Raw genomic sequence first — 24,985 nt, 5'->3', positions numbered from 1 at the left:
ACACCTTCCAACAAGTGTCCCTCTATGACATGCTACGACTAGATGCAAAGTTTAGAAGTGACACCCTTGCTGTGATGCAATCACTTTATCCTCGAGCAGGTCCTAGTGGCGGGCACCTCCCAGTGCGACCATCAGAGTCCTATATGATATCCAATCCCGCTGCTCCACTCACTGATTATAGAAGCCCTCACCTGACAGTGTCCGTTTTGGGTCGACAATTCTCAGGAGTGATAGTGGATGGTGGATCTGGCATCAACCTGATGCCCGAGTTCACTGTGTTAGCTCTAGGTCTACAGCCTACTCGCCCTACCCCCTTCACAGTTACATTGGCCAGTTACATTGGCCGACCAGCGGACAGTCTACCCAGTGGGCATAGTGGACAATGTGCCTCTGCAGGTACAAGACTTTACTTTTAACTTGGATTTTGTTGTGTTCGTCTTCCCCAGGTTGAGGGTGGATTTCCCTTGCTCATTGGAAGACCATGGTTGCGACACACTAAAGCACTTCATGATTGGGGAAACGACGCAATGTGGATACAAACTTCTGGCTCCTTGATGCAACCCATCCTCTTAGAAGGAGGTATGGATCCAGTGGTGCAGCAAGTTTCTTTGTCAATGGAAACCAACCCTGAACAAGAACAGCCTACTACACCTAAAGGGTCAGACGAAGATCTGCTCGAGTGGTTGAAGGCTACCAAATCTATGCCTTGTTCTGGAGTCTCTACTCACTCTTTGCCTGAAGGTACACCCTCTTCAAATGGTTCCACAGTAACTAAAGCTAATGTGCCACCTGAGCTTATGAAGAAGCATAAAAGCAGTAAGAAATCTCCTCTACAGGAGTTCACCCCCCTTCAAACATCAACCCCTTTGGTGTTTGCTTCTCAGACCATAACAAAGCTCTCCTCTGTGTCTAGCAAACTCCCTTCACAGAGCTCGTGCTGCAAGATAAATTCTAAGCTCATGATAGTTGTATTGCTCCTGATAGTTGTGTGCTCTTTGTTTGCCCCTATCTACCCTCCCCCTCTCCCCCTCGCCCTACCCTCGCCCTCGCCCCTACCCAGTCGCCCTCGCCCTCGCCCTACCCTCCCCCTCACCCCCTCGCCCTCGCCCCTAGTCCCTCGCCCTACCCTCCCCCTCTTCCCCTCGCCCTAGTCCCTCACCCTCCCTTCCCCCTCTTCCCCTTGCCCTCGCCCTACCCTCCCACTCACCCACTCGCCCTCGCCCTACCCTCACCCCCTCGCCCTCGCCCCTAGTCCCTCCCCCTCATCCCCTCGCCCTCCCCCTACCCACCCCCTCTCGCCCCTACCCACCCCAGCTTGCCCTCGCCCCTACCCAGCCCCCCCTCGCCCACCCCCTCCCTTCCCCTCGCCCCTTTATCGCCTTTCTGTAAAGAAGTTACGCCCTGCCTCGGCCATGGCTCTTTGCTACAGTCCCCTTATCGATTTTCTCTTGCAAATTTTGAGCCAAGTTCTCTTCTCCTCACAAAAGCTGCAACCTGTGGCGATGGCGCCACACATCCGTCTAGCTCTCTCAATACAGTTCATGCAGGGAATGAGACACAATATCACTGCTTCTAGGCCGCCTGTTTGGGCTGTGGTACCTCTTCAATATCTATTTCAACATATATAACAAGCAAGTTTTGAATCAACCTTCAGTCAGCGAGACTCGATGTAAAAGTTTTGGCAGTTCGTGCTCTCCTTGCAGCCATCTGTTTTCATGCATATCAGCAGGTCTCATACATGATTTTGTAGAGGGTTTCACCTGTAACTCATTCAGTAGGCAATTGCGTGAAGCGAGTGGTGGTTATTGTTACCTCTGTTCTCTTTTTCAGGACCCCGGTTTCCCCCATCAATGGCATAGGCACTGGTATTGCTTTGGCTGGAGTCTTTGCGTACTCACGGGTGAAGCAGCAAAAGAAGAAGCCTGAAAAGTCTGAGTAGTCAAAGAAAACTTGAAGTTGACTTAGGACAATGCTTAATGCACACTTCATCTGTCAAAGCTGAACATTTGATATCGATGCAAATCGACCAAGAGAAGGACAAGCGTACCATTTTGTTACATTTGTAGACATCCTCCACATTTTTATCTCACAACTTTTGCTACTGGAATGCATTTCTTGTCAGAGTGCACTGCAAAGGTTGTGGGGAGTAGAGACTTTATGGCTTTCAAAGCATTTTTGGTTTGCGATTGGTTGTAGAGCTACCGGTCACTTACTTCCTATTGTGGAGCTTTATTCTGTTTTGCCAAATGGGATTCTTGGATTATGCAATCATATCGAGTCTTGCCTATTCAAAGGCTTAAGGCGTTTGCAAGCAGTGCAGTGTGTTTAAACTCCACTTTTGGACATAGAACCTGCTTCAAGAAAGATGTACAGATGCAGTACCTAATGGTTTTCTTTCATAATTTTATAGTATTTCCTCTCACCGAGACGGTGAGCGGTCTTGTGGTGGGCAACCTGTAGCAAGCTACAGTGTCACTTTCACAGGACAGAGTTAGTACAGTTGGTCTAGGCTGGTTCACACTGGACGGATCCTCTCGACTGAGGAGTGACACGTGGCAGGGTATCGACGGTGGTCTAGTGGACTTCGTGGCCAGGTCACCACATGGCTGACATTTATGAGCCGTTGGTGGCTCTTTATGGTGGTACATATGAGTAGTAGCGGTTGGTCATCGTATCATCTTCACGTAGTCGTCTAGAGTGTGTGAGTCTTTACACAGAGCACGTCTTCACCATCCCTACACATCTGAGCCTCGACACCCCCATTGTTCCTGTGAGTTTTGGGTTGGAGCTGAGTGTGCTGCCATGCCAGAGTCTGTATCAGTCTTTGAGGTAGTCGAGTCATATGGTTCTGGTCTGCTGTTGCGTCTTTGTGAGCTCTGTTGATGTCTATTGTTTCCTTTCTGTTCAGTCTGTTCGAGTGAGATTGTCACGCACATTGCACTGAGGACCACCCACTGTAGAGAGCACGACACATTATCGGCGCTACAGTTCCGTGTTTCAAATGTAAGTACCCGTAACAGGGAATGGCATTTTGTGGCAGTTACCGTTCTGCGTTCCCCGTCCGGTTTCCCATTCCTGGTAACTATGCTGCAAAGAGCTCTCGATTCACTTTCAAACAATAAACGTATGCCAGCTAAGAGTTAGAGTTGTTGATAAACATGTTTGGCATCCTCAACATCACCACGTAATTGAAGCATGTCATGTTTGCCATAATCTTGAATTACACTTCGCACAACGCAACAAAGCGAAACCAACCAATATCAAGATCAAGATGCAGTTGGGTGACCAATGCGGGAATAACATCATAAATCATCTCGCGGAATGCCTCATGCGAAAGACCAGCAATATTGATGTGCAGCAGGCGTTTCCTAGAGAGAGGTTGATCATAGTACAATCGCCCAAAGTGCAATAGCATCACAATGGGCGCATGATCAGATAACAACAAGGTATGGATAACGACAAGGTATGGTCTATGCTCATTTCAAACTCATTAAATTGTTGCATGTTGAATACATACCACCAATGTAATCTTGCACGATATGAAGAATGAGCATTATGGTGAAAAGTGTACCCAAAAACATTTGGTTGCAAAAAGCTTCACAAATCTGACATCCGTGTGCATGCAAGGTGTTGCTAAATTGGCTTTATATCTGACATAAAAATAATTATAAATGAATTATTGGATTTATAAGTGAGAGGTTTTCTCACTGGAGACATCCGAGTACAGAGTATTCCTAGTGCCTCATTCAAAGGAATGACGGGAGAACTGAGAACAGGAACATCTGTAAGCCCAACAGGAATGGGCACTTCTGATGCGTCACATCGGATGGGTGACAGGGAGTATCAAGAAGAAGTATCCGACCATCCCGGAACGGACATCTCTGATGCGTCATAGGATGGGTGACATAGAGCATCGCGAAGGAGATTGTACCGTAAGTTTGGTAGGAAGTGACTAGGTGATGGGTATTCCTGATGCGTCACAAGGTGGGTGATGGGTGCATCGGAAAGGGCATATCCATAGTCGAGAGGAAATTCCAAACTGTGTTAGAATTGTGCACAAGGAAAAGCAAGCACTTGAATGAAGGTGGGTTCAGAGGAAACTTTAAAGAAAAACGGATGCTTTCTGAGATAGCGGGATTGCTTTTCGGAAAAGCAAATGCTTTCTCGCGAGGAAGTCTATGTCTACATTGCAACTGTGCATGTGATTGCATCCAGGGACGCCTGGGAAGTGTTGTGAAAGCATTGTTTTTAACTTGTAAGGTTTTATTGAATTTTTGGACAGATTCAGACTATTTTTAAAATATGTCGTCCGCCCACTTAATAAGTAGGCAGCCATCTGATAAATAAGGCAACACATCAACCAGCGTTTTCTCTCTCTCTTTTTCTGGCAGAACAACGCAAAAAATAAAAAATAAATAAATAAGTTTATTTATAAAAAAAAACGGCCGTGATCTCTACGCGAGCAGCTATTTGTGTCGTGGCCAGGAGCTATAAAAGCATCACATGCCCTCACTCAATGGAGGAAGATCAGCTTTTGCAAGAAGGAGATGCTGCTGCAGATTTCATCCGCGAAGAAGACGTTGCTGGTGATGCCCATGGCTGGCCCAATTGCACCAAATGTCGCCAGGACCCAATGCGCGAGTTCCCTCGCGAAGAAGTGCCTATGGAGCGTGTTTCCATCGCGACAAGCTGCTGTTTTTCTCTGTTTTCAGCCCATAAACATCGTAGACAGGGCTGATTTACGAGAAGGAACGTGAGAACACACCTCTTTTGTGTGTAAGATTGGAGGAGAGGATTTTCTATGTAGAGATCTCTTCCGGGGAATTGCTTTTCGAGAACCGAGTTGCGTTTCGAGCGTCGAGACTTTGAAGGTAACGATTTTCATGTTATGATCTCTAAGTATTTGTTTGCAGGTGTACTTCCTCTTATTGAGGGAGTAGGAGCAAAGAAAGGGCTCTGACGAATTAGAGCCAAATCAGCCCAAGGGTTTCGTACCCGAGTTTGGGAAGTAGATCCACGGATCAGAGAGAGGTAGTCTCTCGAGTTGTGATCCGGAAGTTGAGATTCCCAAGTAAGGACTCCGTGTCCGAGAAAGCAGAGTTGTTCTGCGGGAAGAGGACTCTGGAAACAGAGTTGCAAAAGAGTTGCAAGGATGTCGTGCCCTGAGTCTAGAAGGTGAATCGAGAGGCGAGAACCTTGGTTCTCGAGCATTTGGAATAAGGAACAGAAGTTCCTTGGAATAGGGTTTTGCCCTAGGAATAGGAAGCTGAGGCTTTTGGGAACCATCAAGTCTTATTCTAGAACGAACGTGGTAATACGTTCGGTTCAAGTGCTTGTATAGACTTCTCCTCAGTAATAAAGATACTATTGGGGGGGGACCAGCCCAACTTCTGGTCCCCAGTACTCTCTCTCTCTCTCTCTCTCTCTCTCTCTCTCTCTCTCTATATATATATATATATATATATATATATATATATATATATATATATATATATATATATATATATATATATATATATATATATATATATATATATATCCTCTGGCTTCAGTATAAAGTGATAAATTCTATTTATCCAAGTATATTCTATATTGCTATGCGCTCCCGTTTGTGACACAATGAGATCAATATAGGGCTACAATTCCATACTCAATAGGTGCCAATATCCTGTGGTGCTATCAGATAAAGCGGGTACATTGTTAAAATCACCACAAAGCATCACATTGGAAACCCATGGATAAGAAGACATTGCACGCCATAAGATAGCCCATTGCCTCAAGGTTGTATGCTCATAAACACCACCAAATTCATAAGTCTGTCGATTGATTGTACATTGAACCACCATCCAACGAGCCGCTGGATCATTGTACGCCAGAATTGGCTACAACTCATGCCTAACCATAATCAAAACCCTGAAAAGCCCAATAAACCAACATATGCTACCCAATAATCCACAAAATATGAGCATTGCCAAGGAAATTCATGTTGATTATACTCTTGCAAAACCACAATGTCTGCCTTACATGTATGTACATAATGCTAGGTTAATCTCCACTTGTATGGGTTACATAACCGTGCACATTACATAAAATGCATTTAATGCAAATGCGCATTCAAGAGATATGTACAGATGCAAAGGAAAGAAGGGACTAAGTTGACGTGCCCATAAGCACATCAACATCAGCAAACCGCAGCTCAATGTCACAAGGCTGTGGCAACCACTAACCTTAATTGTTGGTTTTTCCCTTGATTTTTATTTAATTTTTGGGACCCTCTATTTGAAGTCACAAATGGCCGGATATTGTGTGGCCACAGTGAAACGGCCGACGACCGAGAGTTTCACCCGCAATCAGGAAGGGCAGGTCACCACAAGATGGTCGTGCCAGTCGGCATTGGAATCCAAGCAGTAAAAGGGTGTCTAGGCTCAGTTCAAAGTCATTTAGACCCCTCGCGACACTTATAATAAGTTGGTGGGTACTAGGAAATTAACTCAAAAAGGGCAAAGTGAACACTTGTTGGCTGCAAAGCTATTTTCCAACTCTGCATGAAGAGGGGGCACCCATTTTTTAGAGTAGAGGCTGATTTTGCTTCTAAGTGACTACATTGTGTGTGTGAGTAATGGGTGCAGGTGATCACAGCTTTAATGGAAAGCTTGCCTTCTCCCTTGTCTTATGTAGCGCGATGATTCTGCTCTCGCGCACCTCTCCCCCCCCTTTGAATAAAGAATCGTAAAGCCCAGCTCAAGGGCTTTCCATCTGTATGTACAGTTGTGCGGGTTCATGCGCGTATTCGAGGCAAGAGCCTCTTGTCCAGGTATTGGATTAGCTAATTGCTAATCCTCGCAGGGAGAGGTGAATTTGGAGAGATTTCACGCGAGAAATCTCGTCCGATTCAAAGGACAAGTAGCCCTGCAAGTGCGGGAGATCGAGGGCTTGCTACAGATGCGACCGGCACGCGAACGGAGCCCAAAATAGTAAAATACAGCCTGCTGTGTATTTTTGCAAGTTTAGGGTTTTGACCCTATTTCAATATTTGCTCCCTTATACCCCAAGAGCTTCGCGGAAGCGTTGGGATGACTGTACAGGTGATCTGGTGCATTTTTCAGGACAGAAAACAGAGAATTCAGCGTGCTACAGATTCTCGCTAGGTGGTTTGTGTGAAGTGTTAATTCCAGTCACAGGTTTATTTGTGAAGTTTTCCTCTGTGTCGTAAAGTCGAGTAAAGCTTATCAAGTAAAGATTTGGTGAAAGCTAAAGTCTGCCTCCCTATGGGCCGGTTTCATGGTTCTGTTGCCGGGATAGAATCACTTTTTCCTTAAAGAGTGAGGCTTGGTTGGTTTGCGGTGAAGACACAAAGCACAGGAACTTGGAATTACACTATGGCTGACAGGACAAACGACACCGGGGAAGAGGGTTCCTCTTCACAAGACAGACAGGCTATTCCTCCGGTGTTCGAGTGTGACGGGAGTTCACGGCCACCCCTCCATGTACCTTTTGTTAATTTAAATGCTCCACAAGGTCAAGGGTATATGACTGGGCAACTAGACAAGGATGCGTTCAAGACACAGTTGGTTGCCGTTGTGGATGTGTTCTCTCGGTTGGTGCAAAAACCTAGGTTTATGGAATTTCTGCAAGCGCCACCACTGTCACAGCAAACCAGGCAACTGTCTCATGCAGCAGAGCCTGCTGAGGCTCAAGCCCATATTCCTTGTGCGTACCAACAGGGCAGGGAGCACTCACATGTTGCGGAGTCACGCGGGGCTCCAAGAAAAGTTCCTTCTATCCACGAACAGGTGGTTAGGACGCCTATTCCACAGGCTTTACCAGTTCAGCCAACCACCTTTTAGAGTTTGCATGTCGCATTAAATGGACAGGAAACGAGTTTCCAAGCTATGCAACAGGTTTTTCCACTACCCACGATACATCGTAGGTATTTCGGGGGTGGATTGGTGTTTCAAAGCATGGCTGTTTATGTGCATGGAAAACAACAATATAAGCTAGGAACAATGTTTGGGGTATGCAAGGCATGATGCCAAACCCCATGTATGGTAATATTGGCATGCAACAAGGGTTTCAGTGCAACCAAGGCCAGTTTGCGGTGCCACAAGGCAATTTTGGCATGGCTTGTTTTTCCAACCAGCCAACACATATGGCACCTATGACGCAAAATGTCAATGGCAAAGGGGCGCCGATGATCCCTATTATAGTGCCCATGTTGCAAACAATTCGCTATGACAATTTAGGAGCACTGGCAAAGCCGAAAACATACAAAGAAGGTGGTGCAACTATGAAATTTGGTACTTTCAGTGGCTTTGAGGATAAGACAAAGGCTCTTACTTTCCTCCAACAATTTGATACAGCTTATGCAAAGGGGGAATTTTACAAAGGCCTCCAAGGTTAGGAAAGCTGCCACTTTCTTGAAAGGCAATGCGCTTACATGGTGGACGACATTGTTGATGGAAGGACAAACACCCGCCACATAGGTATACTTCAAGAAAATGTTTGCATCTGCATGGCTGTCAAATGAATTTGAAGCTCATCTTATAACGGATTCATTGCGGCTACTTGCAAGAGCCTATAAGAGTACAATCGGAGGTTTTGTAAAGTGTTACTCTCAGTAACCTCCTACAGGTTTGTGTCACTGGCAGAGCAAATTGAGAAGTATCGTTGTGGGCTACCTAGAGGGCTTCGAGATTACTGTACAAAGAACAAAGTGGCTACCCTCACTCAGCTTATGGACGTTGCCAACACTGGTCTTGCCTTGTTGAGAGAGGACAGTGGGTTCCACGGCAACATGAAAGGGGTTCAGTAAAAGAAAATATCAACAAAGAAGCCCGTTGTGAAAGTGACTCCTAAAGCGTCCCAAGGGTCAAAAAAGGCAAATAAAGACAAGGACTCAGCCGAAACATCTGGAGCGCAAGTCTATAAACAGAAAGGGAAACCTTTTCCGCGCAAGTCGTTCGAGGAAAAGAAAGTTCTGATGGCCGAGAAGAAATGTTTCATATGCGAGCAGCCTAGTCACTTTGCTACAGATTGTCCACAAAGAAGAAGACCAACCGATTCGGATGATAAAGAGGACAGGAAAGGCAAGAAGTCTAAACCCACGATAGGTCTAGTGCCAGATATGGTGGGTGATAGGCCAAGTTCAGATGCCAGTGAGCTATGCAGAGCATGGGGTAAAGTCGGAGACCAAACAGCACTTATCTTCTAATTTGATCCAGGTGCTAAAGCAAACTTTTATCTCACCAGAGTTGGCCATCAAGCTGGGCATCAAAGCTGAAGCGATGGGGTACACAGCAAAGGCAGGGTTGGCATGTCCTGGCCACTTAGAGTGTGTTACGTCTATCATTGGAAAGGCGCGTCTGCATATTCAGTCATGTGGACATAGAAGAATTTTACATCATGCCACTGGAAGGGTGTGATGCGCTGTTGGGAATCCTGTGGATGTTTCGTATACATGGAGTGTTGGATGTCTTCAACAAAAAGATCACACTTCAACATAGGGGCAAAACTCACATCCTTGATGTAAAGCTTAAAGGGGAGTCTGTCCCTATTGTATCTGCTTCGGCTATCACTATTGTAATTAAGAAGCATCTTTCTACATACTTGATCTTTACACGTAATGTTTCAGATAATTGTCAATCAAATTTATTTGTGTTAGATAAAGAAAGGTCAACATTTTTTCGAGAGTTTAGTGACTCTTTGTCTAATTTATTACCGTCTCAATTGCCGCCGGAGAGGCTTGAGGATCATGCGATAGATTTCGTGCCAGGTTGTAGCCCACCAAATAGGCCTCCGTACAGGATTAATGCGGCTCAGCAGAAAGAGATTATGGGCCAAGTAGAGGAGCTACTAGAGAAAGGGTTGATTCAACCTAGGAATTCACCCTTTTGCTCCCCAATGCTTCTAGTGCAGAAGAAGGATGGCACTTGGCGCATGTGTATTGACTATCGTTTGTTGAATAAGCGTACCATCAAGAACAGGTTTCCTATCCCAAGGATTCATGATTTTCTTGACCGACTAGAGGGTGCTACAATTTTCAGCAGGATAGACCTTAAGAGTGGGTACCATCAGATTCGTATCAGGCCAAAGGATGTGCACAAGACTGCGTTTAGGACGACATTTGGTATGTATGAGTTCTTAGTGATGCCGTTCGGTCTTACAAATGCTCTTGCTACGTTCAATAGGATGATGGATCGGATGCCCACATCAAAAGTTTGTCGGCACATTCTTTGACGACATGATAGTCTACCCAGAGAATGAAAGGAGCATAGGCGTCACTTGACCATTGTGTTCGAAGAGCTACGCACCCATAGGTTGCTTGTTAATCCTAAGAAAAGTGAGTTCTTCTTGGAAGAGATTCACTTTCTTGGCCACATAGTGTCAAAGGATGGTGTCCGAATGGATCTTGCCAAGGTTGAAGCAATCAGAACATGGCCAGATTTGAAGACTGCGCATGATGTTGCTTCACCCCTTCAAGCTCTACAAAAGAAAGAGGTCACGTTCAAGTGGACACAAAAAGAGATTTCAACTTTTAATCTTTTAAACGAAAAGATGACTTCGGATCCAGTAATTGTCTTACCAGACCTCAGGAAGTCATCTGTGGTCCAGTGTGATGCATGTGGCAATAGTATTGGGGCATTGTTAATGCAAGATGGTCAAGTAGTAGCTTATGAGAGAAAAATCTTGCAAGGGACAGAAAAGACTATGCAAATCTATGAGAAAGAGCTATTGGCCGTAATTCATGTGCTTTCTAGACAGAAGCACTACCTACTAGGTGTTGATTTTGTTGTCCAGACAGATCATCAGACCTTGCAATACTTCTTGACACAGTCAAAGTTATCCGAAAAGCACATGCGATGGGCAAGCATTCTCTCTATGTTTCACTTTTAGATTCTGCATGTGGAAGGCAAGAAGAATGTTGTGGCTGATGCGTTATCAAGAAAGCCACAAATTTCAGCTGTGTCAATTCCTTATCGTCATGAGCTTGATGACATAAAGGAACGGTATGTTGTTGATGAAGATTTTGCAAGGATCTTTGAACAGTTGCAAGCTGGGCAACGCCATGAGCACTACCTCCTCAAGGATGGTTTTATGATGATGCATGGCAGACTGTCACTAGGCCACTGCGACATAAAGTTATGGTAGAAAGCCATGTCCCACCGTAAGCAAGGAATCGTGGCACAGATGCAACAATGAAAGTGGTCGAGACATTCTTTTATTGGCCTACTTTGAGGAGAGATGTGGATGCCTTTGTGCGAGCATGCCTGATTTGCCGAAGGGTCAAGTTTGACAGGCAAAAGGCACCAGGGTTATTACGGCCACTGCCTATTCCAGATAACCCATGGGAAAGCATTGCTATGGATTTTATCTTTGATCTTCCAAGAACGCCAATAGGGAATGATGGTATATGGACCATAATTTGCAGGTTCAACAAGCAGACCCATTTTATTCCTGTCAAGAAGAAGATAAAATCTGACCAGATGGCACGGTTGTTTATGTATAATGTTTTCAAGTACTATGGTATGCCACAGTCTATTGTCAGTGATCATGATCCTCGTATGACGAGCCTGTTTTGGAGAGGCTTGTTTGAAAACATTGGCACCACGCTCAAGTTTTCATCCTCATTTCATCCACAAACTGATGGGCAGTCAGAAAAGGCTAATTCTAATGTCTTAGATCTGCTGAAATGTTATGTGTCAGATATTAACGGCAAGTGGGAACAATATCTACCTATGCTTGAGTATGCATACAACAATACGGTGCATTCGTCAAGTTGAGGGTGCCATAAAGGTTCCTCCCATTTTGCACACAAAGGACGAATTTTTTTATGACTCGGTTGTTTACTTCCCACCATGTGCCACTTCGTCTTCCCTACCGGTATAGCAGTATATTCTTTGCTTTCTACTTCTCGAGCAGTTTTTTATTTCAACTCTTTGACTTTGACACAGGACAAGAAGGATATGATTGGATCTGAATGCCATCACATTGACAAAACAGCAGGCTTGGTATTACAGGAGTACCAGTTTCCTGATGTTTGCATGGATGCATTGGTGCACAGGTCTAGAGGGGCAGGCTGTTGCGCTCACCTTCTTGCAGTAAGTTGAACAGAACTCCCCAGACGGTCGGAACGAGTATGAATATCCCATAGACAATCCGAAAGGAAGAGAGTGTAGTTTTCTTCTATCCACCTGTAAAAAGACAGCACAAGCATCCAATTAGCAACTCAAACCAGATCTAAAACCTCACCATCAATGTACTCTGCAAGAATGGATGCTTAGAAGTTGGCAGTTACATCGGCTGAACAAAGGATTTCAGAAGGTCGCACAGTCAAAATCTCCTCTATCATTGATCTTGGTCCTTGTCCTTCAGTTACCCTTATCTCTCCTACAGTTCAGGAAAGACAAACCATCCATAAATCTCTCCACACCTGACAACTTGATGCATGTTCCTTTTGTATACTTGAAGGACAGCTCACAGGCTTTCCCAAGAAGATTCAAAAGCAATGCAACTCTCTGAAAGAAACTGTAACAATTTGTACTTGAGGATCTGACCAGTTAAAACTTCGGTGTAAGCTAATCCCCAAGTATCATCATCAGTGTGAGCTGGCACGACAGCCAATAAGAAGCTATTTAAAGAATCATCTTGATTCCTAGGAATTCTAGCTGTCCCAGGTGTCAACAGCTGTGATGAAGCATAACATGTCATTCTTCCAGCCTGCAAGCCACCTATTATTAGTAAAGTAAAGTAGTGATGACAATTAATTACCAAGCTAGAACAAACAGTTCAGATATTCAAGTACCAGATCTTGTTTGCAGACACCTATACCCTTTGCCAAAAGCGCTTGAATGTAAACATCAACATGCTCTGAGTGCAAGCTTGCCATAGACACCAACCCATCTAGGAACTGGCAGCTTCAAAAAGAACAAACAAAGCCAATTTACTCCTTCAGGTTGAGAATCACATGTAGGAGATGGGAAGCCATGACGAAGACCTTGAGTGTAATTAATGCCATTCGACAAATATTTAACAGAAGTTTACTGAGTGGAACAATCTCAAACCCAAATGCCACAAGAATACTCATATAGTGTGGGATGAAAATTCTACCTCAATTGGTGTCAGCAAAGACATCCTCAACTTAAATAAAATTTCTTAGTTTTGGACAAAAATCCATGCACCTTGAATGTTATAATGTCAAGTCTATTTTCATTATAGTATGCAGGAAATTAGCTTTACTTATAGATAGACTATTTCTGTGCACAAACCATAAAACCCATCTTTACAGATATCAACAAAGATGTCCTCAGTCTTTTTCTTTGAAAGATCCTCAAGTCTTGAATGTGATCATGTCTAGGCCATATTGCAAGAAACTAGCTTTTTGTTCACAAACCATAAAAGTCGCATCTTCATCGTTACAGGAGACCCAAAGTGTATTTTACTGTTTGACCATTACTGAATAAACCCCAGTAAAAAGAGGCAAACATGTTTTGCATATACATGCACACCATTAGCTATAACCAGTCAATTTGATTTTAAGAGGATGTGGGCAGGCCACATTTTGGCCCCATGTTCGTTTTTCTTTCAAACTGTGAGCTTCTCTCACCCACACCCAAACACATGATTAAATAACGCTCCTCAGGCTAGACCTGTTCAGTACAAGGTTGCGATGACAAAGATAAGCCGATGTTACCAGAGCATAAAATCAGAACCAACCAATTTAATGTTAATTTCTATAACCTCGCAACCAAATTTATAGCCCAGGAAATCTTCAAATTCTTTGATATGGTAGTGTGACAACAATAAAGATTTTTTGGGGCTTTTCGACAACTGAACCATGCAGGTTCAGAGAAAAATTGTAAGTTACCAAGAAAGTATGCTATCAGAAGAGAGTTTTCGCATCTTATATTTTGGCTTTCAATCCAAAGCCATTTACTTCACATAGACAATTTACTTCCTTTTATTTGAAAAACAAACTTTTTCTGGAACATTTAAACAAGTTCATTCTGAAGGTGCTGACACTTAAAGTACTGCTTAGGCAAAACTACCATAACCCCAATTTTCAGTTGAAGGTGTAATAATATGAGCATTGTTATCTTCTCACTATTCGCCCAATGCATAGGTATTCACCATGCTACAATATTTGAGGCTTGCAAACAATCGAGAGAAAAATCTATCAATAAAATCTCTGCAAAGACTGCTCTTCTTGTTTCGTTGAAGTGAAAAGAAATCTTTACAGTAACTAGAGCTTCCAATTTATGTATCTTATTAATCGAGAGAATAGATTTTCAGGAGCAACTAGATTCCAAAAGATAGCTCTCTTCTAACCATAATGCCACCATATCAAAAGCGCACCTATATGTCACTCCAAGTGTAGGTTTGGAAGCAATCGGTGTTGTTTTGACGCAAAAGGACCCTAAAACATCATACATGAGGACAGCCTATTTTGCAAGCAAAGTGACGACTCCTGCAGAAAAGGGATACACTGACACGGAGAAAGTGGTATTTGCAATCTTGTTTGCTATAAGAGTGTTTCGATCATATCTTCTTCCGGCACCATTTTTTTTTCGCACCTTGGAGCACAATCCACCACATCTAGTACAATACATGGGTCTCAAGTGGGAGCTTGAGCTTCAAGAATTTGAATACACTTTCCTTGTAGAAGATAGCACAAGAGCAGGTCTTGCAAACATTCTCATGTACAAAGTGGGAGAGAGGAAAGGATCACAATTGAAAAGAGAGGAAGACTCAAAATAGTTCAAGGAAAATCAGATTGACAATGCCCATAATTTGTGCTTTGACGGGGCTTACCAACAACAACTCAACAAAGCAGTGGGAAGAATCATCATTTTGAACCCACAAAAGAGAAGATAATGGTCAAGAAAGGTATCACCCTACCAAATGTTCATTCTAATAATGAGGCCAAATATGTTGCTTTAACCCTTGGATTAGAAGAATGCAGAGAGTTAGGCATACAAAAGCTTATTATATTAGGTGATTCTTTGCTAGTGATCAGGCAAGGGACTTGGAAGTGTAAGAATCATACATTGTTTGAGTGGCTTAAATGTATAAGAGCCTTGATAAGGGTTTTGTATCTAAAACTTCTAAGCTCCAAGCTGGTCATTGGCCAGAAAGTCTTGAAAATACTTGCAAATGATTACGCAGGATCATAAATGCTAGGAGCAGTAATATAGATAGCAGCAGAGGAAGCATGGTACAAATGAACAAATTTAACTAAAATAATGCTAACATGCAACACATACCTCACCCCCTTTAATAGCAGACAGGCCAACATTGCACACCTCAGAAAGCTTCTTTGCATCTTCAAAAAAAGCCTACGCAAAGAAATAGCAAATACAAAAGTTAGAAGCTAAGGGCACAACTGTACGTGTGAAACAAAGTAAATTAAAATTGGTTTTATACTGAACATAAACACTGGACAACTTGATAAAATTTACATAACCAACGTACAACCTGATAAAATCCACCAGATTTCCATAGCAGCAAGAGTTCTGGCCTTCTCGACTTCATTAGCAAATACTCATTTAATGTTGAAGACAGCAGGCTCGTATCAATGTCAGCCAGCTCTAAGATACGGTACGGATCATTGCAGTCATAAACTACTCCATGGTTGGGGGAAATGTCCCAAACAGAATCAGTAATGGAAGAATCATCCCTAGATGTACACATATCATTCTTTTCCATACTTCTTTCTGGCCATGCATTTATGTTAACACATTGCTTGCTTTTCTCATGAATAACTTTCTTTGAATCCATCCCCTCAAGCATTAATGGCCTCTCATTTGATTCTTTCCCTTCAATGTCATCCCAAGGGACATCTGAACTTTCACTCAATTCATGAGGTACACATGACACCTCCGACAAATCTTCACCTTCCATGGATAACTCGCTGCTCAAGTCAAAATCTTGGGGAAGGGATTCCAAGTTATCAAAAATCGGTGACGACGACTGTAAGATATCTTTTGTTGTAAACGCTTTCTTCAGAAAGTCTGACAAAGACATTTTCAGATCTAACAGAAGCATCTGAAGAACACTAGCTAACATGTCCACATCTGCCAAGGCTCTGTGAGCCTCACCAACATATGGAAGCTTGTAATATTCATAAAGAGCTGAAAGTCTCAAAGGGCCTTTCTCCCCTGAAAAATAACAAAAACTGTAAGTTACTCTTATGAAGAGCCAAAATGGATTACTTGGTACACTTTGAGTGACAAGTTTTTAGGCACAGGTACATTAAATATTTCTCCAGTCCTGTCACACAATATGGTTTTGTAAATTCATTCAAGTACTCGGCTTAAAAGAGGCTGGGAAAATACAAATAAACAGGGCAAAATATCATCGACGGAGCTCTAAATTTCTTTAAAACCTTGTAAGAGTTCATCTTCTTCATCTCAAAGCTTGCCGCTTCAGATGAAAAAGTACAGTTAGGAATGGTTCAGCTGCTTGCCACTTGCTATGACGTTTGGTATTGAGAGGTCGTCTTTGTGAATGATTGGACATGGGTATGCACACACATGCCCATGGTGGGCTGAGAAATCCAAAGCAGTGACATCTCTCTGACAAACTCATTGCCGCTCTCCCTTTATTACGCTCTCGCCCTCCATAAGAACCTAGTAAGAACATTCGGGGCAGCCATCTCTTCACCACTGATATACAGCACACTATATCCACATATATCTTTAGGTGGGCATAGTTGAAACTAAGATTTGATCTTGGTGCCAAATGTGCAAAAACTTCTGTGTGTCAAAACATGGGTAATAAAACCACAAGTCCCGACTTTACCTTCCTCTTGGAAATGTGGGGTCACCCAAAAGGACCATGCCACTGAGACAGAGGTCCAGCGTCTGGTAAGAGATCATCAGTAAAGTCACTACCTGGCCTGCTCAGACTGCTATGAAAGGATAGAAAATTCCGTAGCACACTTCAACACACTACTTATTTAAGGCACCTGACTTCTTAAACTTGTTAATTGTTTGAGAAATTATAGTCCAGCTTCACAGAGATACTATCATGAGGGATAAAACTAAAGTAGCAAGACAGTCTCATCAAAGGGGAGTACTTCGTGATTTGATATCTCTGCTGTGAAACATGCATACTCGAAAAATCCAGATGTAATAAAGATTATTAATAATTTATACCCTTCCACTTATACCACACAGCACAGAGAATTTCTTACCCTTGGCTTTCATCACTTCACGTGCAATTGGCACACTATCAACGAATTGCCACCATGATGGTATCTGCAATGAGCATCTATTAAACTCCTTCATTAGAAAAGGAACATCAAATCGTTTCCCATTATGAGCCACAAGAAAAACAGGACCTCCTGAAATTCGCCTACTCTCCACAAACTTTGTTAAAACTGGTGCCACCTCTTTCCATCTGTCCACATAAGTGCACCATTGTTGGATACTTCAATAAATATATAACAACAGATATGAACAGCATTTGAATACTGAAGCGGACATGTGGGTATGTCATGAGTAGATTAAAGGAAAACACTTCACCAAGGAAAAAATAAATTCAAGAGCTTCATGTGTCACATTGCCATGAGCCAAAGCAAATTTCCGTACAGTAGCTTGTATTTCTTTGGATAACAAATAATTATCGTTAAAAACACCTAAACAGCAAGGTACAACACGGTATAATACATTTAACAAGAATCAAGAGTGAAATCCCAAAGATCGATAAAAAAAGAAGCATGAGCTACTTCTTGAATTTGTTTCTTGCTGACTCTTAAAGTGGCCTCACAGCCTCTTATATAAGATGATAAACATTGTCTAAGAATCAACATGATATCAATCAAGGACATTGAAATAAAAATTTCTGTTGGGAGATTCTGAGCTACATCTTGTTTCTGTTCCTAGCTGACGCTTAAGGGGCCTCACAGACTCTTAGAGAAGACGATCCATTTAGGTGGAAGGACCTCAATCATCCATTTACTTGTGAACTTTATGAAGTTGTGCAGCCAAGGGAGTAAAGAAATAGCTGAAGTAGAACAAAGAGCTCGTTATCTATGGGCTAGTAAAAGTCCCAAAGGCCTCCATTTGCCAAAATACTTTTAACCTTCCAATAGCTTCTTTCTGCTGATTTGTCCTACCCTTTATCTACACATTGCATCAGCTTAAATACCTACATTAATCCTGCCTACTTTCAAAGCTGACTTTTCTGCTTAACTAACAGCTACCTTTGATGAGGATACTCCCAATTGCATACAACCTAAACCAAAAAATCTTTCTTTTCAAACTTGAGCCTTCTAAGCCTAGCATTAGGCCTAGGTAGTGATTTTGGTGCTTGTTATAGAGAAGATTATTCATTCCACAGATTTGCGGTCTTCCCGCTCAGGTTTTGCAAATTTGTTGGACAAGCTTGAGGCGATAGCTGGCATTGGCCGTAGCATGAACAAGGTGTGTCTTTTCTTTGATCCAATACATCCATGGACACGGGCATGTAATTTAGCAGACTCTAAGACATTGAGACATAGAATGTGCTCGCTGCTGCTGTGCTCCCTTAAGCTCTCCTCCCCCTTTTCGTTTTCGACTCGGCTCCTTCGCCTTCGATTCATCCTCCTTTCCTCCACAACAGCAAACACAGATGGAGGCTCCTACTCTTCCCAAGAGGGACTCTGACAAAGTCCCCCTCGCCCGACCCAGCAGAGCCTACCATCCGACTTGCTCTATCGCTGATGGAACAAGCGAGCCTTGCAACAAAGGTGGAGCACCAATCGTTTTGACCCTCTACACCAGGATGTGAATGAGGAGTCTCCTTCCACCTCAACCTCGCCGCAGTCACACCCCCCCCCCCCCCAGCCTGTCGATTCCACCGCTGCCTCCACCTCTCCCTCCCCTACCCACCCCTCCCATTTCCCCCACTAGCCCCTCAACCTCGTCACCTGACCGTCTCACACCCCACCACCGGCTCATGGGACAGGACACTCCTCGACAGCTCTTGGCAGTGCTTTTGCCACAAGCCGACTGGCTCGATAGGGTCATCCCTACCTGAGGACACCACTTGTAGCCGGGCAACAGTGTCACTTGCATGGGAAAGGCAATTATAGTTGGTCGTGGGTTCACACTGGGTGCACTTTCGCCTAGACATTGACACGTGGTAGGAGTGATGGTCTAGAGGACATCGTGGCCAGTTCATCCCCGCCACAGTTTTGGAGATAGGTGCAGCTGGACTGTCATAGATATTTGAGTTATCCGTCGGCTGCCCTTTATGGTTGTATATATGCTCAATCTGCTTTAGTCATTGTATGCTTTTCTAGACATCATAGTTACCCGGAACGGGAATTCGGAAGGCGAAACGGGGAATGGCAACGAGCGTGAACTGCCATTCCTTGTCACAAATACTCACGTATGAAACACGGAACGGGGATTCGGGACAGGAAGTTGGAATGGGAATGGGGAACGGAGACCTGAAAAAAAGGACAGACCAATGTGTCTGCGCCGTCTTGCCTGTATCTTCTGCCTCCAATCCTCCGGTGTCAACCAAAACAAAATCCACGCCAACAATGCCATCAAATTGCAATTCGGTGTGGCTCTCAATGTGAATGAGCTAGGAGTGGCCTACTATCCAAGTCCAGGGATAAGTCTGTTGTGAGGGTACCGAGGGTGAGTGTAAATAACTCTGAACGTAGCAATCCAAATGATCAGGAGTGTAGAAGAGCAACTGCACTACCATCCAAGCCAAGCTCCGGGTGATTCCGGATGTAGTCGCGTGATGCCTGATCTCCCGCATCTCGCGGGTAAACTCTCCAAGAAAGTCCAAAGCATCGAAGTTCCACTCCAGTCTGTAGATCCAAGCAATGAACCTGTCCAAGAAAAGATCTAAGATCCTCTCCCTAAGTCAATGTAGATGCTCATGTGTAAGCAAGTGATCTGACGTGTCGAGGTCAAGTGATAAGTGTTTGTCCACCCAAAATGGTGGTGTCTTCTCTGGGAATGTCGGAATCCCATATGCCATGAGCATGGCCATATCTCGTGTGGACTCCTCTGATGAGTGCATAGGTGTGTCCATAGCAAACCACAAGTCACCACCCCCTCTGGAGTGCACAACCGTCGAATGATGGCTGGAATGAATGGATATCCCAAGGATCGTACGCCCATAGATGATCAAGCCGATGTCAAAGATACCGTGTACTGTAGCAGTCACTCAGAGACCGCATGGACCACCATCGGATGGTGTTCTGGCAGGAGGTAACTTCATCCTCTGTGAAAAACACAAGCCATGTTCTGCTGTCCACCCAAAAACACAACTGCGAGGTGATGAAAACGCTGCTGTCCAGCAATTTTCAGCGTGCTCGTACGCTCCCGACAAGGTCGGGAGCGGTGCAGAGGGTCTAGAAAGGGTTTATCTCTGTGTGCACTGCCGTCAGAGGGCTGTAAACAGAGAAAAAGCAGCGGAGAATGGCTTAAATCTGTAGCAGATGAAGAGGATTCTCAACGGCAATGCACCCGATGCAAGGCCGTTTGGGAAGGCAAGATCTGTAGGGTCCAGAAGCTGAGCGCTGCCCTCCTGCTGCACGCTGCAGCTGTCCAAAAACGCAAGTAGAGGGAGGGATGTTCCGACGACGAAAATGCCCCGGAATTGTAGCGCTGGCAATCAGAAGAAAAAACGCTGGCCTGATCTGCAAAACGCGGGGGGGGGGGGGGGGGGGGGGGGGGGGGGGGGGGGGGGGGGGGGTCCTCCGTGATGAAAAACTCCAAATTTCGCCACTTGCCTGGCTCTTTGCAAAACGCTGGCAGATTTGGCTCCAATTGCAGAAACGCTGGCAGATCTTATATTGGGAGGGGTACCTGATGCGATGATGAAGCGCTGGTCCCAAGCCATGGAAAACCGAAGCTGCTGATACCATGTGAGAGCGCCTGTGCGTGAGAGAGAGAGAGAGAGAGAGAGAGAGAGAGAGAGAGAGAGAGAGAGAGAGAGAGAGATGAAATGAAATGATATATTAACGTCTACAAAAGGCCAAAATGACCTATGAGACCAACTGATTACAATGATGAGTCTAGTACCAAGTCTGGGTACAAAACAAAGAAAACTACAAACAAAAAACTGATAGGAGTGCTACCGACTCCTATGGGTGGCTGGTAGGCTGAGCAATGGTATCATGCCATAAAGGTACAAAGTGGGGATAAGTGTCACCATGATACAATATAGCAGTAGCATGAAGCCTATCCTGATCGACACTCAGGGTGTCGTGCTAGAATCCTGTGGATCCTCTGCCGCAATCTCCGCCGGTGTTGCGTGGCTCCCCTCCTCAGTCGCGGTCGTCTCGATATCCCTAACTCTATAGCTCGATCAATGAGAGTACCGCTGGTGTGTGTATGGGTGGGAACCGAGCTCTGTGGTGGTGGTGTCCCCTCTGCCTCTGTGGTCCCTGCTCAGCATCTTTGTCCTCAAGAAGTAGCTCCAATTGCTCCCGGAGCTCCTTTCCTGTTGCTTGTAAGAAGAGCTCTGTCTTTTCTGAGTCAAGTGTGGCCTTGTCTATCCTTGTGAGTTGAGCATATTGTCGCTCAAACTCCCTGAGCAGCTCTGTTGGAGAGAGCCCCTCCTTTGGCTTGGCTACCCACTCCAGGAAAGTTCTCTTTGTTACTCTCTCAGAGTCCTCCATGAAATACTCCTCCTTCATCGCTAGCTTGAACTCCTCCCAATTTCTTCCATGCTCATTCCCGATTCCTCTCACATGCTCTCTAGTCTCAGGAGTCACAACAAGATCAAAGCTTTGGAGCATCTCATCTTCTGGCACACGATGCAACTCCATCTCCTTTACATAGCCACAAAGATACTTTGTCACATCTTTCCCATTAAACTGATCCATTTTGTGCACCACTGTCTGAATAGCTTTGGTTGCTGACACTTCTCTTCTTTCTGTAGCATGCTGTTGTTGCATAAACAAGGCAAATGCTTGAAACATTTGCATTGTAGCAGGATCAAAAGGCATACCTTGCTGCTGCGGATGATGATCACCCATGGTTGAAGTAGCTTACAGATCCCCACTAACTCACCCTGACAAACTTCGCGTCGGGTTCACCAAAAAGTGTGTCAAAGAGTTGGCGGTCTTGTCAGGAAGGCGTCGGGCCTCTAGCTGTGAGGGTTTGTGGGGAGATTGTGCAGCTTTTCACTTGAGCAAGCTTAGTGTTTGTAGCAAATACATTGTGTGTAGCCATTGGAATCTCACACGCAGACACACACATACGCACACGTGAAACCCTCAAAGCAAGACAAAGATAAAAACATCAAGGCTTTGATTGTATCTAATCAAAAGCAAGATGAAAGGGTTCACTGATGCATTTATAATAGCAAGCCGTTGTGCTCCAAATAGACTGCGAATGGTTCTTTGAAACTGTAACTTAGTGCTTACAAAGATGTAGATATTTTGCCTAGCGATAGGAATGAGCCGTGTATACGAGTCTTTTTGGTTCATAGTAATATTAAGAAAGCAAGACTCAACCCCTAGAGGAGAATAAATATGTGCACATCGAAAGAATTAGAGTAGTCTAGTAGTGGCAAAATAAGAGGATGTGGAGAAAGAAGAATTTCTTGCAGTCTTTCCGGCCCAAAAAGAAACACAATTCTCTGTTGGAAGTGGATTTTACGGCTAATACAAACGTTAATTCTAATATGTTGCACAAAGTGAAAGGGTTGAAAAGTTACACCATCGGGGTTATTCATCTAAGAAATCTCAGAAAGCAGTCCAAACAATGGAGGAAAGAGATAAGAGAGACAATCAACACACAAAGACCCACACAAGCTTAATCCAAAGAAGTGAAGCACACCTCAAGACTTGTGGTATTGTAGCCAACTTGATGAAGTAGATGATGCGTAGTAGTCCCCAACACCGTTTGCAAGCCACCAACAATGCGTTTTTATTGATGAAAGAAGGTTACATAGAGTGTATGAGTATTACAAGTGAGGATATAGAAGGCTTGAGGCATGAAGTAGCAAGCTCAAGATGTGGTGGGCTGAGATTGAGAGAGAGTTTTTCTCACGGAGATGGCTAGGAGGTTGGGTGATGGCTTGATTATGGGGATTGCTTGATGGTTTGCTTGATGCCCAAGTGAGGAGCAAGAGGCTCTATTTATAGGTGAGGTTGCCTCTTGAAGAAGATATTTGCTTAGAAATATCTAAGGGATTTGTGTGACAAGTGTCTCCCTTTTCAAAAATATCTTGAAATTATCTTCAAAGTTTCTAGATCTTTCTCATCAAGAAATATCTAGAGGTTCTTCTAGATTTTTCTCCAAATATCTTTTCCTTGCCGCCATAAGCCTCTAAGAGTAGCTTTATAAAAAATTGAGAGAGAGCTTGGCATACATCATGGATGACATCAAACAAACTCGTAACTACTTTTCTAAGGGATTTTTCTAGGTCCATAATCACTCCAAAGTGCACCTACTATGTGTAAAATGACACCTCATGGGGTATACTATGACTAAGGCCACTTTTGGCCATGCTATACATGTCATATGCCACCTAGAATGACTAGTAGATAGGAGGTATATTTTATAGGCTCATTTCATCATGGCTCCAAGAAGAGGTTCACAAAGAAGCTCGGGGTCAAAGCCCGTTCCAACAAGAGTGACACATCAGACTTCGACTAGCTTTTTGCATGCTAAATAGAAAATGCATATACTTATGCATACTTAAGGTATACACATAAAATCCATAATATTGCAGGGCTTAGCTTGCGTTCCCACTATGCACGTGCCACGGCACGACAACGTCATGCCAGATGCCCACCGTGGTGTAATAACATCTGTCAAATAGCGTGTATAAACCATTTATGCAAGAGGGTTCCAAAACTGGACAACCTAATTTAATGGACTCGTTCGATCATGCAAGTCCTACGAACAGGCTCACAAATAGCAGGTACTAATCCTCCTAGATTCTAGACACTCCTATCTAGGAAGAAGGGGAAAACAAGCTCTGGATGTCGATGAAGCATGTCCACGTGGCACATAGAGCCATGTGCACGTGACATCTGCTTTTGGACATCCTTCTATTCTTTATAAGTGTCCTTGGGGTCACTCTCTAGGGAACATCTTCACGTAGTCTCAAAGAGAGTGGACCCTCGGGAGTTGCACTTTGCGAGCATAATAATAAAGAAATACCGGAAGGAACTTCAAGGGGCACCAGTGTTTGGGGTCAGTGTGTCTTGGCTCGGAACTCCGCTGTGCCGTGTCGATTCTCTCTCTCTCTCTCTCTCTCTCTCTCTCTCTCTCTCTCTCTCTCTCTCTCTCATAGGTCTTACGTGGGGACCGACAAAGGTGACTGCTTTTCAAACACTTAAAGAAAAATTGACTACCGGACCAGTGTTGGCTTTGCCAGATTTGCAAAAGCCATTCGAAGTTTATTTTGATGCTTGTAGTCAGAGTCTGGGAGCGGTCTTGATGAATGAAGGCCATGTCATTGCTTATGAAAGCAGAATGTTTTCACGACCGGAATTGGTAGCTCAGATATACGAAAAGAGCTTTTGGCAGAGATATATGCTCTTACACAGTGGCTACACTATTTACTCGGAGTTGACTTTACAATCTTTACGGATCATCAGAGTTTACGCTACTTCTTGAAGAAGCAGCTTTCGGAAAGCAGATGCGATGGGCTAACATTCAGTCGCAGTTTCACTGCCAAATTGTTTATGTTCAGGGACAGAAGAATTTAGTGGCAGATGCATTGTCTCGGAAGCCCTTGGTTCTGGCTATTTCCGTGATTCATCACAAAAGCTTCGAGGATATGGTCGATCAGTACGCCATGGATCCTGACTTTGCTGACATTTTTACCAACATACAGAATGGGGGGGCCGTTTCAGGCTATTCCATACGGGATGGCTATTTGATGCGAAAAACGATGTTGTGTGTTACACAGCCTTTGAGGGAAAAGGTCTTGGCAGAGTGCCATTGTCCACCTTTTATAGGCCACCGCGGCATAGATACCACCCTGAAGGGTGTGGAGCGTTACTTCTATTGGCCCA

At 44.1% G+C, this 24,985-nt stretch overlaps 1 protein-coding gene across 4 annotated transcripts in view; it reads right to left on the bottom strand.

Moving 5' to 3' along the window:
* The window catches only part of DPD1 (Polynucleotidyl transferase, ribonuclease H-like superfamily protein), a 191,151-nt gene that overhangs the window by 118,017 nt on the left and 48,149 nt on the right, over window positions 1–24,985 (bottom strand). For all 4 annotated transcript variants that reach the window (XM_086504031.1, XM_086504032.1, XM_086504033.1 and 1 more), the window contains exons 3-9: window positions 17,192–17,397; window positions 15,472–16,154; window positions 15,261–15,332; window positions 12,803–12,907; window positions 12,555–12,717; window positions 12,296–12,387; window positions 12,090–12,191 (exon numbers count right to left, since the gene is read on the bottom strand). In XM_086504031.1, coding sequence (XP_086360157.1) covers window positions 12,090–12,191; window positions 12,296–12,387; window positions 12,555–12,717; window positions 12,803–12,907; window positions 15,261–15,332; window positions 15,472–16,154; window positions 17,192–17,397 — 1,423 coding nt within the window. The remainder of the gene's footprint in view (window positions 1–12,089; window positions 12,192–12,295; window positions 12,388–12,554; window positions 12,718–12,802; window positions 12,908–15,260; window positions 15,333–15,471; window positions 16,155–17,191; window positions 17,398–24,985) is intronic.

Source organism: Adiantum capillus-veneris, chromosome 28 (assembly GCF_014529385.1).
Source record: "Adiantum capillus-veneris isolate H3 chromosome 28, ASM1452938v2, whole genome shotgun sequence".
NCBI lineage: Eukaryota > Viridiplantae > Streptophyta > Polypodiopsida > Polypodiales > Pteridaceae > Adiantum > Adiantum capillus-veneris.
Note: the sequence above shows the minus strand (reverse complement) of the source record. Positions and strands in the feature narration are given on the sequence as shown.